Raw genomic sequence first — 17,406 nt, forward strand, 5'->3', positions numbered from 1 at the left:
GGGCGCTCGCCACAACCGTCTGATAGAACATCTGCAGCATCTTATTGCAGATGTTGAAGGACGCCAGCCTTCTAAGGAAGTATAGTCAGCTCTGTCCTTTCTTACACAGAGCATCAGTATTGGCAGTCCAGTCTAATTTATCATCCAGCTGCACTCCCAGGTATTTCTAGGTCTGCACCATCTGCACACAGTCACCTCTGATGATCACAGGGTCCGTGAGGGGTCTGGGCCTCCTAAAATCCACCACCATCTCCTTGGTTTTGTGGGTGTTCAGGTGTAGGTGGTTTGAGTCGCACCATTTAACAAAGTCCTTGATTAGGTCCCTATACTCCTCCTCCTGACCACTCCTGATGCAGCCCACGATAGCAGTGTCGTCAGCGAACTTTTGCACATGGCAGGACTCCGAGTTGTATTGGAAGTTCAATGTATATAGGCTGAACAGGACCGGAGAAAGTACAGTTCCCTGTGGCGCTCCTGTGTTGCTGACCACAATGTTAGACGTACAGTTCCCGAGACGCACATACTGAGGTCTGTCTGTAAGATAGTCCACAATCCATGTCACCATGAATTGACTATGAATTTGGGTTATTCACTTCCTGATCCTTTACTCGGCTTCGACTCGGCATAACAAACCGTGAGTTGGATAAGCGAAGTTCGATGCTGTAATCCTTTGGCGCAGTAATGCAGCAGCACTCGCTATACCCCCACTGCGCTTATTTATATGGCGGATTGAAAACATTTCAGTGCTGAAGGAGGTAATAATACAGTTGGTGGTGGTACAGTAATACCTAACTAGTAAATTAGGAGTTGAATTCTTCCATAAGCAATTTATTTTTATGTAATAATTTAACACACCATTGATTCACCTTGCAAGGTGGAGAAATAAACTGAAACATGTGTATTTATTTATTCATTCATTTTTTTGTATGCAATTCATTGCACTCCATAGAAAGGTCTGGAACGTAACTGCTTACCAGCACAGTTTCTCTTTGCCCGAAGTGATGTTTTTTGCGTGCCTACACCTCCACAATCTTTATATGGCCGGAGTTGAAGCTTTCTAGATTGGCTCAGCACCCACTACCACCTGCTGCCACATACATGTTTAAGGTCGTTAAATTCAGTCGCTTACAGTTAGCTTATATAAATAGACTTTCAAGAAACACTTAATTATTGTCTAAAATGTGAAGTTTTACAGTGTTTCTGCATTCTTTGTTTCCATTGCAATTTTGTGCCCAAGATTGCAAATGTGCCCTGTAGGCGTACACAGCAAGATGCATCGCTTTGGAAGTGGGTGACTGAAGATATCGGCAAGAAATAAATACAAACGTTGGCTCCAAAGTGCTTTTCGAACACCTAATAAAAGTTTGAGCCAGCTTTTATTTTGTAAATTGTGTCCAACGTTTGTAGCCGGTCTTAGCCTTTTCTGAGCCCACTTCCTGGTGAAAGCCTAAACTTGAGAAACATCAAAAGATATGCGAAAGTGTTGCTGTAAAGCCCTGAGCTCCATGTATCCCGAAAATTCTGTAATAACTGTCGCTGGGATGAAGCAATCTGAACGAAACAACGTGCAATGTGTTCCTCAGTATATGGAGCTTCGAACAAGCTGGGATGCCCCTGCGTCGGAACGATGTGGTAGGCGCCGCACAGCCATTGTGACGTTTAACCTCCGTTTGCAACTTCTGGGTGCCTACGGCTCGTACTCCTTCACTCAGTCACTCAACTTCTCATCAGGATGGTGGTGTACGGTATTGAGCAGCGCGTCTTCCTGGTGTGAATTTATTGGGTTATCCGTTCGTTTAAGCGATGTCAGAATCAACTGGATGATTGTGAGTTAACGGAAGGTTACAAGATGGAGCAACGTGACATGGCAGAAATGAAGTCCTTCTTTGGCAACAGTGTCATTTCAAAGGGGCTTTGGCCACCATGGTCGCCAGATCTGACACCATCAGAGTTCTTCCTTTGGGGTCTGCTCAAAGTCTACCAGAACGAGCCTCGCACTGTGGAAGATTCGAAGGAAAACATCCAATGTGTAATTGCTGCTATTCCCGCCGAGACACTTGCCGATACATTCAGGAACATGGAGCGCCACGTCGAAATGTGTCTGGCAGAAAACAGAAACCACTTCCAGCATCGCATGTAATGCAATCGATCACACATACGTCAAGGGATAGAGCCGATTTTTTTGGTTCAGATTGCTTCATCCTAACGGGAGTAACAACAGAATATTCAGGGGCCTCTTTCGAGGGAATCTCCCCGTAGAAAGAGTGGTCGGTGACCGATCCCACCAAGTGTTCCCATAAATACGTCCCTCCGAAAAAGAGAGACTGCAATCCAAAGACTCCATTCAGATAGGGCGGGTTCAACAGGACCGGGCGCTCAGTAGTCAGGAACATCCTTTAGTGGTCTGCATGTCCAAAAGCCCTTGTAAATGTTTGCACTGCTCAATTCCGTGTTAAATCATTGCGACTGTGAGTATTATACATAATAGGAAAAATAATAGCAGGCAGCTACAACAAAAAGAAAAATTGAACAAATGGAAGAGGGTGATTTTGCCAGATGACTTTTTAAAGAGGAAATAAGGATTAAAAATAAGGAAATTAATCATCACCCACTTAAGAACTGCTGGCATGTCATCATTAAAACCAAAATTAAGATATAATTATTGAACATACCACAACATATGTTTCTAAGTATTTTCAGCAGAACGTGAAGTTTGTAGAAAGAAAGCAACTGAACTTGAAATTGCTGCACAAAACATGTTGATCTATTTCAGTACCGATTTGTCTAGCACTGATGTTCCACAATAATGTTATTTGCTTTTATTCAAATGTGCGGTTTTAAATTTAATATTAATAACCTCTGATTTTAATTATAATATTCAGTACTTTTCATACACAAACCAAGGTAAAAGTGCAAACGACCTGAGCTTTACGTTAGGGTTGTTAGATCGAACGTTGCTATTTGAATATAAATTACATTTTTGTAATATGAATACGGGTCTCGAGTCTGACGTTCGATTGTCTAAGAACGGTGGTTTGTTTCTCCCACACTGATTTTGGCATCAAGTTACTCCAGACGCACAGTGCAGAGCTGCAGTATTGTACCGATCTGTTTTTGCACTTCACTTTCATGATCGCCTTTTCGTGATTTTGAATGGTTAGCTTGTTATCTACAGTGCCCTCCATAATGTCTGGGACTTTCATTTAGCTGTTTTTGTTCTGTAACAAAGGAGCGCAAAAGGAGTTATCCGTAACAAAGAAAATCTGATAGCAAACAAAGTGCAACAAGTGTAATCCAAGGCAGAAGGAACAAAAAAAATTCAGGAAAAATTATAAAACCCAGGCACAGGACTGTGGGAAACTCTTACCTTTATAAGGCTGTGGGCGGTCTCAGGCTGTGATGGGCAGGTGGCCCCGCCTCTTTGAGAACCTCCCACAAGGCACATAACACAAGCATAGAAAACAGAGCAGATTTACTGTAACAAATACCGTATATACTCACGGATAAGTTCTCCCACGGATAAGTCGGGACTTGATTTTACAGTGTAATTTCTGGTATTTTATAATGTCGTTTGTATAAGTCGAATGCAGAAAACTCACGCTATTGGTCCAAGAGATTATGATATGCTAACACCCACCTGAGAGAGTAACCACGGAGCACATGGCCGTTTTTTGTCTATGTGGGTGTAGCAATGTGCTGTATCAGCGCGTCCTCCTAACCCGTCTGTCTCTATTGTGCCTACGTGACCACACCGTAATACCCGAACTATTCTGAAGCGACGTTCACACTGTTTTTTGTTTTTTGTATCTCACACTCTCATACACCTTTATCGTAAGATCATTCCTTATCTACGATGTAGCGATCAATCAGAAGAAAATATGAAGCTGGTTTTAAATTAAACGTCATTGAAGTAGCGAAAGAAATTGGTAACCGCGCTGCTGCAACAAAATTTGGTGCGTCTGAGAAACTGATGTGAGATTGGAGGAGGCAAGAAGATGTAAAAAAAAAAATAAAATGAAGTGTCGCATTTTTGAACGGGCGTACAGGTCGTGGTCTGATTTTATGATCAATTTTTCGGGTTTCAAGGCCCGAATTATACACAAGTATATACGGTAAGTAACATTGACATACACTGTAATGTTTGGAACAAAGACCCGTTTTTCCTTAATTTCTCTCTCTGCTCCACAGTTTAAAATAACAAACCATTCAGACATTGTGATTAAAGTGCATACTGCAGACTTTCATTTAAGGGGATTTGTCAATGTCGATTTATTTATAGAGCACATTTAAAATAACATCAGTAATGATGTAGCCAAAGTGTTTTACAATAAAATATACAATAAACACAAATAAAATACAATAGAAACCAGCAGTAAATTGAAACAAACAAATGACTATGAGGAATGAACCATCAGCATCACTGAAGGTCACAGAAAGCTAAAGAATAGATTTGCAGACATTTAAGTCACACTGTGGTCTCTCTGTTTTAGGGCACCATAATGTTTGGGACAGTTGGCGTCACAGGTATTTGTGATTCCTCAGATGGGTTTCATGTCTTCATATAAAAGACCTCGGCTTGCTTCTACCAATTGGAGTTTGTAGTTTGTTATTGTTCAACATGAGGACAAGAGCTGTGCCAATGAAAGTCAAAGAAGCCATTATGAGGCAGAAGAACAAGAAGAAAACCATTGGAGACGTCGGGAAGACCTTAGGATGACTAAAATCAACTGTCTGGAATATCATGAAGAAGGAAGAACACACCGGTGGGCTCAGTGATCACAGAAGAACTGGTGGGCCAAGGAAGACCTCCACTGATGATAACAGAAGAATCCTCACTATGGTCAAGAAAAAGCCCCCAATGCCTGTGCAACAGACCAGACACAGCCTTCAGGGGGCCGATGTGTGTGTGTGTCAGAGACGACTATCAGCACAAGATGTCATGAATAGAAATACGGAGGCCACACTGCAAGGTGCAGACCACACAAACAGGATGGCCATTTTGCAGTTTGTGAAAAAGGACTTCAAAGAGCCTGCAGAATTCTGGGAAAAGGTCTTGTGGACAGGTGAGACAAAGATGAACCTCATCAGAGTGACGGCAAGAGCAAAATGTGGAGACCAAAAGGAACTGCACAAGATTTGAAGCAGACCACCTCATCTGTTAAACATGGGGGTGTTATGGCTGCCACAGGTCCTGGCACACTTCTCTCCACTGATGATGTCATTAATGACTGCAGTGGCACAAAGACATGGTGGTGGGGTGTTATGGGCTGGGCATGTATGGCTGCCACAGGTCCTGGCACACTTCTCTCCACTGATGATGTCATTAATGACTGCAGTGGCACAAAGACATGGCGGTGGGGTGTTATGGGCTGGGCATGTATGGCTGCCACAGGTCCTGGCACACTTCTCTCCACTGATGATGTCATTAATGACTGCAGTGGCACAAAGACATGGTGGTGGGGTGTTATGGGCTGGGCATGTATGGCTGCCACAGGTCCTGACACACTTCTCTCCACTGATGATGTCATTAATGACTGCAGTGGCACAAAGACATGGTGGTGGGGTGTTATGGGCTGGGCATGTATGGCTGCCACAGGTCCTGGCACACCTCTCTCCACTGATGATGTCATTAATGACTGCAGTGGCACAAAGACATGGCGGTGGGGTGTTATGGGCTGGGCATGTATGGCTGCCACAGGTCCTGGCACACTTCTCTCCACTTATGATGTCATTAATGACTGCAGTGGCACAAAGACATGGCGGTGGGGTGTTATGGGCTGGGCATGTATGGCTGCCACAGGTCCTGGCACACTTCTCTCCACTGATGATGTCATTAATGACTGCAGTGGCACAAAGACATGGTGGTGGGGTGTTATGGGCTGGGCATGTATGGCTGCCACAGGTCCTGGCACACTTCTCTCCATTGATGATGTAACTAATGACGGCAGTCACTCAGTGAATTCTGAGGTGTATAGAAACATCTGATCTGCTCAAGTTCCAGTAAATCCTCCAAACTCATTGGTCGGCACTTCATCCTACGAGATGGTAATAAGCCAAACACACTTCTGGAGCAACACGGGTGTTTATCAAAGCTTAAAAAAAACTGAAAATGTTTGAATGGCCAAACCAGTCGGCCAATTTAAATCCAGATGAGCAGCCCTTCCATGCGCTGAAGGGAAAACTTAAGGGGACAAGCAACTGAAAGAAGCAGGAGCTGAAGATGACTGCATTAGGGGCTTGGCAGAGCATCACCAGAGAAGACCACCTCAGCACCTGGTGATGCCTGTGAAGTGAAGACTTCAACAGTCATTGCATGCTGGGATATGTGACAAACCTAAACATGACGGCTTTAATAGACCTTCCACTACTGTGTCCAAAACATTATGGTGTCCTGAAATGGGTAGAGACCATGGTGTGACTGAAATGTCTGCAAATCCCCTCAAATGAACAACGTCTGAAGTGTCCGAGTTGTAACTTTAAACTGGCGAGCAGAGGGGGAAATCCACAAAAGAAAAGTGTCCTCGTCCCAGCCGTCATGGAGGGCACCTCTCTTTCTAATTGCAGGCCAGATGGCTGAAGCTCTCTAACGTGTATATGTTTCATTTATTTTAGTGACCAGCTTCAGGCTGTACCAGCGTGCGAAGCACGTCTACGGGGAAGCAGAACGGGTTCTGCGCTTTAAAGATATCTGTGTTGAGGCACAAGATGAAGCTGTCCAGCTGCTGGGAGAGCTGATGAACCAAAGCCATGCGAGCTGCCGAGACCTTTACGAATGCAGCTGTCGGGAGTTGGATCAGCTGGTAGACATCTGTCTGTAAGTCTGAAAACCTGTTAAGCTTCATAATTTGTTTTATTACAAGAATGAAAAGCCAGAGCAAATGTGAAACAAATAAAATGCGTACATTGGCATTTTAATTAACAGGGTTCGGATAAACTCTTTATAAAAGCTGTTGTGCACAGAGAACACCACTGTGTAATAATGGGCACTGGGATTTAAACATGCTCTGCTGTTGATAAGTCTCAGACCGTAGCGTATGAATGCGCTGGCTAAGATCAAAATCCGACACCCTGTGTTTTGCTAAATAAGGGCCAAACATGGATTCAACTTTGTTTAAAACCCCGGTCGCCTGAAATGTGCAGTGTTAAATTACAGGCCGACTTTTAATTAGATAGCTGCCGACATCGATCCAGCAAAGATGTGAAGCGTCGATAAAATGCGTCTGCTCTGTTTACAGTCTTGTAAGCGTAGGATCGGAGCGCAGGGCGTACTACATTTCACATAAAAGAGTGGGAAAGTGCTTCCCGACATCTACAGTGCGCTTTCCTTTTTCTGTGCGTGACTGTGGGAGCGGAGTGGTCTCCATGTCACTAATACCCTGACCTTTGTGCTACGGCTTAATGACCGTAAAATCCAAGGGATATGAGAAGTGGAGCACTTTGGTACACGTGCAGCATTCTGTCGTGTATTTTAAATGGCTTCATTTTATTGTTAATCCACCTTTGGCAGCTGTCTTTACTCATCTTGACATACAGTAGTACTCGCTCACGTTTGTTTTAGGTTTAATAACACACTCAGGGTCAGAGAGCGAGTTAGACTTGAAATGTCCATCCATCCACCCAACCCTCCGTCTGTCTTCTTGGCCAGCATATCCATGAGCAGAGTCACATGAGCTGAGCTTTGCCCAGCAGTTGACAGTGTGGGTCGGCTCCACACTCCCTGGGCACTTCCAGGCGCCAGGCAAGTGAGGACACACGCAGTCAGCCAGGGGTTGGTGCAAAGTGTTTGTTTTTGTTTTTGGTTTTTTTTGCTTTTGCTTTTTTAACATTTTATTGCGGGCGACACGGTGGCGCAGTGGTAGCGCTGCTGCCTCGCAGTTAGGAGACCCGGTTTCGCTTGGAGCTTGCGTGTTCTCCCCGTGTCTGCGTGGGTTTCCTCCGGGTACTCCGGTTGTCCAAAGATATGCAGGTTAGGTGCATTGGTGATTCTAAATTGTCTGTAGTGTGTGCTTGGTGTGTGTGTGTGTGTGTGTGTGTGTGTGCCCGGTGGTGGGCTGGCGCCCTGCCCGGGGTTTGTTTCCTGCCTTGCGCCCTGTGCTGGCTGGGAATGGCTCCAGCCAACCCCCGTGACCCTGTATTAGGATATAGCAGGTTGGAAAATGACTGACTGACTGTTGTGATGTGAGATTTTACATATTATTTGATGAATATTTTTGTATGTCTTTATTTGATTTTTAGGCAAAGCAATGTAATTTAGTGTTACTTTGGTGAGAGGCATTTGTGTTTGCCCCCCTTTTACGGCTGAGCCTCTTTGAATTTTATGACAGGATTTGGGGGATGTGTGTTTTAAACCAGTTTGGCAAGTGTTTCTTTGCTAAAGTCATTTCTACCCCCGCAAATGGGCTAAGGTGTACTTAAACATATGGTTTGGGGGCAGATGTTAAGATGTTCTATTTTCCCCATTGGTCTGAAGTATGGCTGTTTGGAATTGGCTTGTCTCAGAGGCCATTAAGTACCATGATGTCCTATTGGCTCGAGGGGTTGGACAGAACATCTATAAATGTATGTGTTTAACCTCACACTCTCTCTCTTACCAACCAACTTATGATGAAGAAGCATCTTACTTGCTAACCTGTGATGATGAAGAGAACACAATAAACAGCACAGCTCAGCAGCCATTTTGAACAGACATGTGGCTGAAAGCTGAGCATCAATGATATCTTAACTAGAGACATTTAAGTAACCACAAGACTGTGTGCCATCTGAACTACATATCATCATTTAATCAGGTTGTATGGTTGCCAATATTCAAATATACTTTGCATTTTGTTATTATTTATGAATATTATCAATAATACTAATATATTGTTTAAACTGTAACTTAACTTCTGCTTGTCTTTTACTACATCTAATTGCCTGAGGTTATAGATATAGAAGGGAAAGTGGGGATAAGTTATATACAATAATACCTTATAAACAGTGGTAGGCATTCTAAGGCTACATATTAATAATACAATAGGGGAAAGTAGAGCAATATATATTACTCTACCAAGACAAAACACTGACATTTTATTGAATTTATTTAAAATCCAAAAACATTCCATACAAGCAAGTGACGTATTACAAAACCAGGTTCGAATCAAATCGAAGTGTTTTTATTAAAGTAAACAGACGAACTGTGTCCATAGTGCAGTGGTCAAAAAAGAAAGGGTCTTCAAATAAATAAATCAGAATGAAAATTGTATAAATGTGAAGGATAAAATCCTAATAAATGTATGCCATAAAACAAGGTTTAACTCGAGGGCCAACAACATTTACAGTCATATGAAGAAGGTTGTGAACCCCTCTCAGCCTGCATAATAATTGACTCTCCTTTCAACAACAAAGATAACAGTGGCATGTCTTTCATTTCCATGAACATCTGAGTACTGCGGTGTTTTCCAAACAAAGATTTTTAGTGACGCAGTATCTATTTGTATGAAATTAAATCAAATGTGAAAAACTGGCTGTGCACAAATGTGGGTCCCCTTGTCATTGTGCTGATCTGAATGCCTGTCACTGCTCAATGCTGATTACTTGCAACACCAAATTGGTTGGATGAGCTCGTTAAGCCTTGAACTTCATAGACAATCATGAGATATAAAGGTATTTAAGGTGGTCAATGTCAAGTTGTGCTTCCTTCCCTTTGACTCTCCTCTGAAGAGTGACAGCATGGGATCCTCAAAGCAACTCTCTAAAGATCTGAAAACAAAGATTGTTGAGTCTCCTGACTCAGAGGTTTAAACTGTCAGTTTCTGTAACTGTAAGGAATGGAATCAGGAAATGGAAGGCCACAGGCACAGTTGCTGTTAAACCCAGCAGGTCTGGCCAGCCACGAAAAATACAGGAGCGGCATATGAGCAGGATTGTGAGAATGGTTACAGACAACCACAGATCACCTCCAAAGACCTGCAAGAACATCTGGCTGCAGATGGTGTATCTGTACATCGTTCTACAATTCAGCACAATTTACACAAAGAACATCTGTATGGCAGGGTGATGAGAAAGAAGCCCTTTCTGCACTCACGCCACAAACAGAGTCGCTTGTTGTATGCCAATGCTCATTTAGACAAGCCAGATTCATTTTGGAACAAAGTGCTTTGGACTGATGAGACAAAAATGTCACTGCTGAAATACTACTGTTTCCATAAGGCATGTCATATATTAAAAGGAAGTTGCTACTTTGAAAGCTCAGCCAATGAGAAACAAAACTCCAAAGGATTAAGAGGGGTTCCCAAACATTTTCATATCACTGTATGTGTTGTGGGGAACAGCCTGGACACAGACAGGTAGACATGTTGGTTTCACCACACACACATTTATTATGCATAATATTTACAGTTTAAGTGCACAAACCCAGTGCCGCACCACCAATCACCCCTCAAGTCCTTGGCCACAACACAATGCCTTCTAGTCTCTGGTCCGCCTCCACTCCTCTCCTCTTAGCTTCGTCCTCTTCCTCCCGACTGGAGTGAGGCGGCCCGTTTTATCCACCCCGGATGGACTCCAGGTGCATCCCAATGAGCTTCTGTGGCCACACCCCTGTGTGGCAGAAGCTCTGGCGGTGTATCCGGAAGTTCTCCGGGTGTCCCCAATCCTCTTCCCCCCAGCACTTCCGGGTGTGGTGGAAGTGCTGAGGTCCAGGGCTCCCAAGGCATCGGGGAGCCCCCTGGTGGTGACCACGGGCCCCTACAGGGTTGAGCTTCCAAGCTCTGTACCCGTGGCCCCCAAAGCAACCAGGGCGGGTGCCACCTCGTGTTCTGGAGGAGGCACAAGTCCTCCTCCGGTCCTCCTGGGCATCCCGGCCAGGCATGAACCCCCGCCGGGTACCACAGTGTATAGCATGATTTCATACAAATGATGCAGCTCAAAGTGCTTTACGCGATGAAGATGGGCAATATACTAAGGAACAAAGAATAAAGTAAGGTCTGAGGGCCAGGAAGACAGAAAAAAAAAAATCTGCAGGGGACCCAAGGCCACGAGACCACCTGGCCAGCCCCCACTGGGCCTTCTACCTAACATAAATGATCTTAATCAGTCCTCATGCTTTTCAGACTTCACATGAAAGAACTTGATGATGATGGTCATGCGGACCTTTGGCCTTCAATCCATCAATGTAGGGACATCATGGTGCCCTGATCAGGTGGTGGTGGTGGCACAGATGGCCACCACAGAAAACCGGAAAAAGAACAGCAGGGAAGGTAGGGGTTAATACGGATTGCGGGGCCATGATAAAAACGATAATTCAATGCTCAGCGGGAGTGGCCCCTCTTGCCTGCCCGTTCAAGTGTCAACCCATACGCTACTCACCAGGAGCTCACTGTCCCATCACCTTCTTGCCTTCATTTTTCTTTCTTTTCTTCTTTTTAGTATTCCGCACTCTGCCCTGCAGGCTCCCTGATTGAGTGCAGGTGTGAATGAAGCACTTGCCTGAGCCGCTCACATTCGCACGTGAATATGCGATCAGCCAAACACCCCAATCGACCTCGGAGCGGCCCATGGAAGCTCACCCATGCACCCGCTTGGAGCCTACACCCTCTGGATCTCCCAGTTATTTATTTAAAATCGTGCCTCACCAGGGACCTCTTATCACCCAGCATGCATTACACGCTGGACAGTGTGGCAGCCTAGCAAAAGGTGAACACACACACACACACACACACATATTAGGGACTAATTTAGCACTGGCAGTGGCAGTGTGTTGTAGTGGTTAAGGCTTTGGACTTCAAACCTGGAGGTTGTGGGTTCAAATCCCACTAGTGACCCTGAACAAGTCATATGACCCACCTCTGCTCCAATTGGAAAACCAAAAGAAGTGGAACCAGTTGTTTCATAAATTTTGTAAGTCGCCTTGAATAAAGATGTCAGCCAAATAAGTAAATGTAAAGTAAGTGTCTTTGGACTGTGGGAGGAAACCCATGAGGGCACAGGGAGACTCCATGCAGGGAGCTCTTGGGGGCATGGGGTTACTACTGCACCACCGTCCCACTCTGAAACACTGTACTGCCAAACGTGTGATCCAGTGAGGTAAGTTCTCGTTCTGTTACTTTTGGGTTGAGTTTTATGAGAGTTTTCTACCTGTCAGAGTAATTGTGAGATGCGTTGCACGCTGTGAACTGCTAGGCCAATGTAACAGGGCTGGAGTAACTCTTAAATAAAATTTTATAACACCCGGGATACAATTACAAAGACAAGGAAACGTCCTGTGGAGTGGGACACAAAGAAGGGATATCAGTTGGAAGAAGGAAAATTTGGAAATTACATTTTTTTTTTAGTGCCTTGTGCCGGGGCAGGGTTCATAATTTATACTACAGTGTGTAACACTAGCCGACCACCCAGCAGTGCCAGACATTAGCTATGCCCATAAATCCTCCGTCCCCACTAAACTTTATCATTATTCACTGCTACGTTGGCATTATCCCTGACCATGACCCCGCAGTATTGTACACAGAATATTCCAGCGTGAGGCAGATCTACCTGCTCTGCTAAATATCCCCCAAGTGCACTCACTCCCTTGTCTTTGTTTCCTGTGATCTGTCCATCCGTCCACTTCCTGGCCCCTCACTTTTGCCACAGAGACCCTGAGCTTACACTGTCAGGATCAAATTCAAGGAAGAGTTGACAACCAGCTTGTTTTTTAATGAGATGGATAAGCTGCAGTAGAATGGTATTTATTTCATCTTTGTTTCCTTTGTCCACATTCTAATGAGCAAAGTATTAATGGCTTACAGTAGAGCAGGGCTGTCCAACTCCGGTCCTGGTGGGCCACAGTGCCTGCAGGTTGTCATTCTAACCATTTTCTTAATTAGTGAGCCATTTTTGCTGCTAATTCACTTGTTTTGCCTTAGTTTTAATTGACGTCACTCGGACCCCCTTAGTTGTTTCTTTTTCCATAATGAGCAGCCAAACAATAATGAGACCCAAAATAAGCTGCCATATGACCAGCTCACCTGAAAATAAAGAATGGTGAAGGTCTTAGTTGTGTTGGTCTGCTCAGGTCACCAAAACATCTTAACAGTGTTCTTAGGAAAAATAGAAAACAGTCTGCTGTGACAGAATGAAAGCAGCAGCACGTCATGATATTCAATAACGGCTTGAGAAGTGGCTTCTCATTTAGAAACTGGTTGGACTGAAATTGACTGGAGTTTGATGCTCCAATTTAGCTGGTCATCTGTTGGCTTCTTTCACGTCTCATTTCTGTTCGGCTGCCATTTAATGAAGAAACAAATCAATTCAGAGGACTGAATCCTTAAAAACATGACTATTAAAATGAAGGGAAAAGGAGTTAATTAGCAGTGAAAACTGCTCGCTAATTAGGAAAATAGTTAGAATAAAAACCTGCAGCCACTAAGGCCCACCAGGACCAGAATTGGACATCCCTGCAGTAGATCATGTAACATCAGACCTACATGGACAGCTTGGACTTGTGAGTCTTCTTTATAGCCGTGTCTTTGGAGTGTTGGCAGAAGCTGGAATATCTGGAGCAGACTCCCTGTGGACAATGAGAACGTCCGTGTTCTGGACTGGAACTTGAGGGCTGTTCCCTAGAGAAGCACAGATGTTAAAGCCACCATTACCTCTGCCTATAAAATGTCATGATTTTGGAACTGTTATTACTGAGAGTCCATGGTTAGTCTCGTTGAAGCCATATTTATAATTTACTTATCTGGAGACAACCATGAATGGATTGTGCTTCAAAATGTGTGTTTTTTTTTATCTTCGTAACTGTGCCCACCTTTTTGGAATTGGGATTTTTAAAGCAATGCCTTGGTGGGGTTAGGTATGGGGTGGGGGACACAGCTTATGTGGCACCAATAATTCTAATTTTATTTGACAGTCTTTTCATATTTTTTTTTTTTGTTTTCTTCTGTAGGCAGTCTGGGGCAATGGGCTCGCGGCTGACAGGAGCCGGCTGGGGAGGATGCACAGTGTCCATGGTGCCGAGAGAGAAGCTGGACTCGTTTCTGCTAAATGTCCGAGAAGCCTTTTACAGGGCAGATGCCGCGAGAGCAGCTTTGGAAAGGCAAAGTTTATTTGTCACCAAGCCTGGCGGAGGAGCAGCAATTCTTACTGAAATCTGAAGGATAAACAGATCACTTGGCTAAAGGCGACATGCTTTCATTAAGGGATATCTGACATATTCCCCGTAGTTGAAACCAAATGAAATTAGATATCCAGTATTTGGCAAAACGCAATGTTTTTTGCCTTATTATATTTCATATTAACCTTACAACTTGAACTATTCCTTCATTTACTCTGGAGTATCGTCAGAATCGTCGTCTGCCCTTTAAATTTCTTCCTCCTTCTCACGCTCATCCCTTCTGACTACCGAAGTAAGTTTCAAGCGCCTAATGGAAATGCAAACCATATGGTCGGCTGGGAAGACGATTCTTGTTTACACTGAATAATCTCTGCCTACTGCAGAAAGCTAACGTTATTAAGGGAAAAAAACAAAAGGCATTGTGAAGCCCCGTCAAAATATTTACCAGTTTTCAATAATTTGAAAAACCAGGCAATAAAGTAGGAGCAAAATAAAATGTAACGTTTGTATTGCACTAATAAAGGGAATCTTGCCTTAACCTGGAAATATCTCACTCAAACCAGCGCCAGCTCTTTCTAATAATAGGAAGTTTCTTGTTGACTGTGGCATCTGAGCATTTGCTTCTTGACATCATAATTATCTGTAGACAGAGTTGCTTTGACGGTCAAGAATTGCTTCTGTGCAGCCCCCCCTACCCCCACCCCGAGCTCTGATTCAGCATGTGGCTATGGTGACGCTGTTTCCACTTGCATTTGACAATCCGTTTACCTTCTCAGTCTTTTCAAATTAAAGGTAGGAGACCAGGTGACATACCTGTGGAAGCATGGAGGTGTTTAGGAGAGATGGCAGTGGAGTTTTTAACCAGATTGTTTACTGGAATTGTGGAAAGTGAGAGGATGCCTGAGGAGTGGAGAAGAAGTGGACTGGTGCCGATTTTTAAGAATAAGGGGATGTGCAGAGCTGTAGTAACTGCAGGAGGATAAAAGTGATGACCCACAGCATGAAGATATGGGAAAGAGTAGTGGAAGCGTGGTTAAGAAGTGAGGTGATGATTAGTGAGCAGCAGTTTGGTTTCATGCCAGCAGAGAGCACCACATATGTGATGTTTGCTCTGAGGGTGTTGATGGAGAAGTATAGAGAAGGCCAGAAGGAGTTGCATTGCGTCTTTGTGGACCTGGAGAAAGCATATGACAGGGTGCCTCGGGTGGAGCTGTGGTATTGTATGAGGAAGTCAGGAGTGGCAGAGAAGTATGTAGGAGTTGTACAGGATATGTACGAGGGAAGTGTGACAGTGGTGAGGACTGCGGTAGGAGTGATGGATGCATTCAACGTGGAGGTGGGATTACATCAGGGATCGGCTCTGAGCTCTTTCTTATTTGGTGATGAACAGGTTGACAGACAAGATTAGACAGGAGTCCCCGTGGACTATGATGTTTGCTGATGACATTTTGATCTGTAATGAGAGTAGGGAGCAGGTCGAGGAGACCCTGGAGAGGTGGAGATATGCTCTAGAGAGGAGAGGAGAGGAATGAAAATCAGTAGGACCACCACGACAGAATACATGTGTGTGAATGAGAGGAAGGTCAATGGAATGGTGAGGATGCAGGGCATAGAGTTGGTGAAGGTGGATGACTTTAAATACTTGGGATCAACAGTACAGAGTAATGGGGATTGTGGAAGAGAAGTGAAGAAGAGAGTGCAGTCAGGGTGGAGAAGAGTGTCAGGAGTGATTTGTGACAGACAGGTATCAGCAGGAGTGAAAGGGAAGGTCTACAGGATGGTAGTGAGACCAGCTATGTTATATGGGTTGGAGACGGTGACACTGACCAGAAAGCAGGAGACAGAGCTGGAGATAGCAGAGTTAAAGATTCTAAGATTTGCATTGGGTGTGACGAGGATGGACAGGATTAGAAATGAGGATCATCAGAGGGTCAGCTCAGGTTGGATGGTTGGGGGACAAAGTCAGAGAGGCGAGATTGCGTTGGTTTGGACATGTGCAGAGGAGAGATGCTGAGTATATTGGGAGAAGGGTGCTGAGGATAGAGCTGCCAGGGAAGAGGAGAAGAGGAAGGCCTAAGAGAAGATTTATGGATATGGTGAGAGTGGACATGCAGGTGATGGGTGTGAAAGAGCAAGATGTAGAGGACAGGAAGATTTGGAAATAAATGATCTGCTGTGGCAACCCCTTATGGGAACAGCCAACAACAGAAGAAGACACAGTGGCACAGTTGTTAGTACTCACCTGAGGCTTCATTTATAAAGCTGACATACGCACAAAAAGACATTTGAAATGTGCGTATGCAACTTCCCACACAAGCAGTGGAATTTATGAAAGAAAACCTGATGTGGGAACGTGCATATGTTTAAGACCAGTCTGAGCCACACATACGCAACATTTCAGAGAAACTGGGTAATGGCGACACTCTTGATAATTAATATCACTGAGCCTTTATTATTAAATATGTTGACAAATATATTGCACCTCAGAAGTGATGAATATGATGCACAGACTCCATTTTAGCTTCCTTTTAAGAGGGTCAATGCTGCATATTTGCACTTAAAATTTTTTTTTTGGTTATTCATCAGTTTATATCAGCTACCTGTTGTCACTTCTCAGGGAACTGGCCGACAGGTTGATGGAATCTCAGTCAAGCTTCACTCCACCATGCCTGCTGTGCTGAAAGCCATTAACTGACCGGCGAGGTGCTACATCCAGTTCTCATATGGTGTGGGTGTACATACACTACCGGTCGAAAGTTTTGGAACACCTCAGTTTTTAATGAAATGCACAAAATTTAAAGTCTAAATGTTTTATGAAATCAAGGCGTAGAACAAACAAACAACAGCACATAAAAAGTAAGTCAAGGAATTCTTAAGTGTACAAATCATATTCAAATTTTTGGTTCATCAAAGTTAGCCCCCTTTTGTTGATATAACAGCGAAAATGTGCTAACCCTTGCAGTTCAGAAAAAGTCGCCAACTCTGCCTCCAGCAAAAGAACCCCAGACCAGCACGCTTCCTTCTCTGTGTTCGACAGTTGGAACCGTCCTTTCACCAAGTCGATGGCATACAAACACCCTGAGTGATGAACTGAAGAGGCCCTATTGTGTTGTTTAAAGAATGGCTTTCTACCTGCCACTCGCCCTGTCAAACCTGCAGCACAACATTTTCTCTTCACAGTACAAACTGACGCTTGCTTTTCTCAACCAGCACTGTTAAGCTGTGCTTGAAGCTGCTGTGCTGTGGGGCACCCGTGATCACACCAGCTGGTGACCCTCAGAAAGCTGTCTTCTGATTGGCTTGTGACTTTGGCTCTGCCAGGTCTCCTC

General features: G+C 44.2%; 1 protein-coding gene across 2 annotated transcripts in view; it reads left to right on the forward strand.

Annotated features, from left to right (window-relative positions):
• Window positions 1-14,615, forward strand: part of galk2 (galactokinase 2) — a 181,961-nt gene extending 167,346 nt beyond the window's left edge. For both annotated transcript variants that reach the window (XM_051920919.1, XM_028822951.2), the window contains 2 exons: window positions 6,613-6,814; window positions 13,910-14,615. In XM_051920919.1, the coding sequence (XP_051776879.1) occupies window positions 6,613-6,814; window positions 13,910-14,117 (410 nt within the window). In that variant the 3' untranslated portion in view covers window positions 14,118-14,615. The remainder of the gene's footprint in view (window positions 1-6,612; window positions 6,815-13,909) is intronic.
• Window positions 14,616-17,406: the final 2,791 nt, after the last annotated feature.

Source organism: Erpetoichthys calabaricus, chromosome 17 (assembly GCF_900747795.2).
Source record: "Erpetoichthys calabaricus chromosome 17, fErpCal1.3, whole genome shotgun sequence".
In the NCBI taxonomy this organism is placed as follows: domain Eukaryota; kingdom Metazoa; phylum Chordata; class Cladistia; order Polypteriformes; family Polypteridae; genus Erpetoichthys; species Erpetoichthys calabaricus.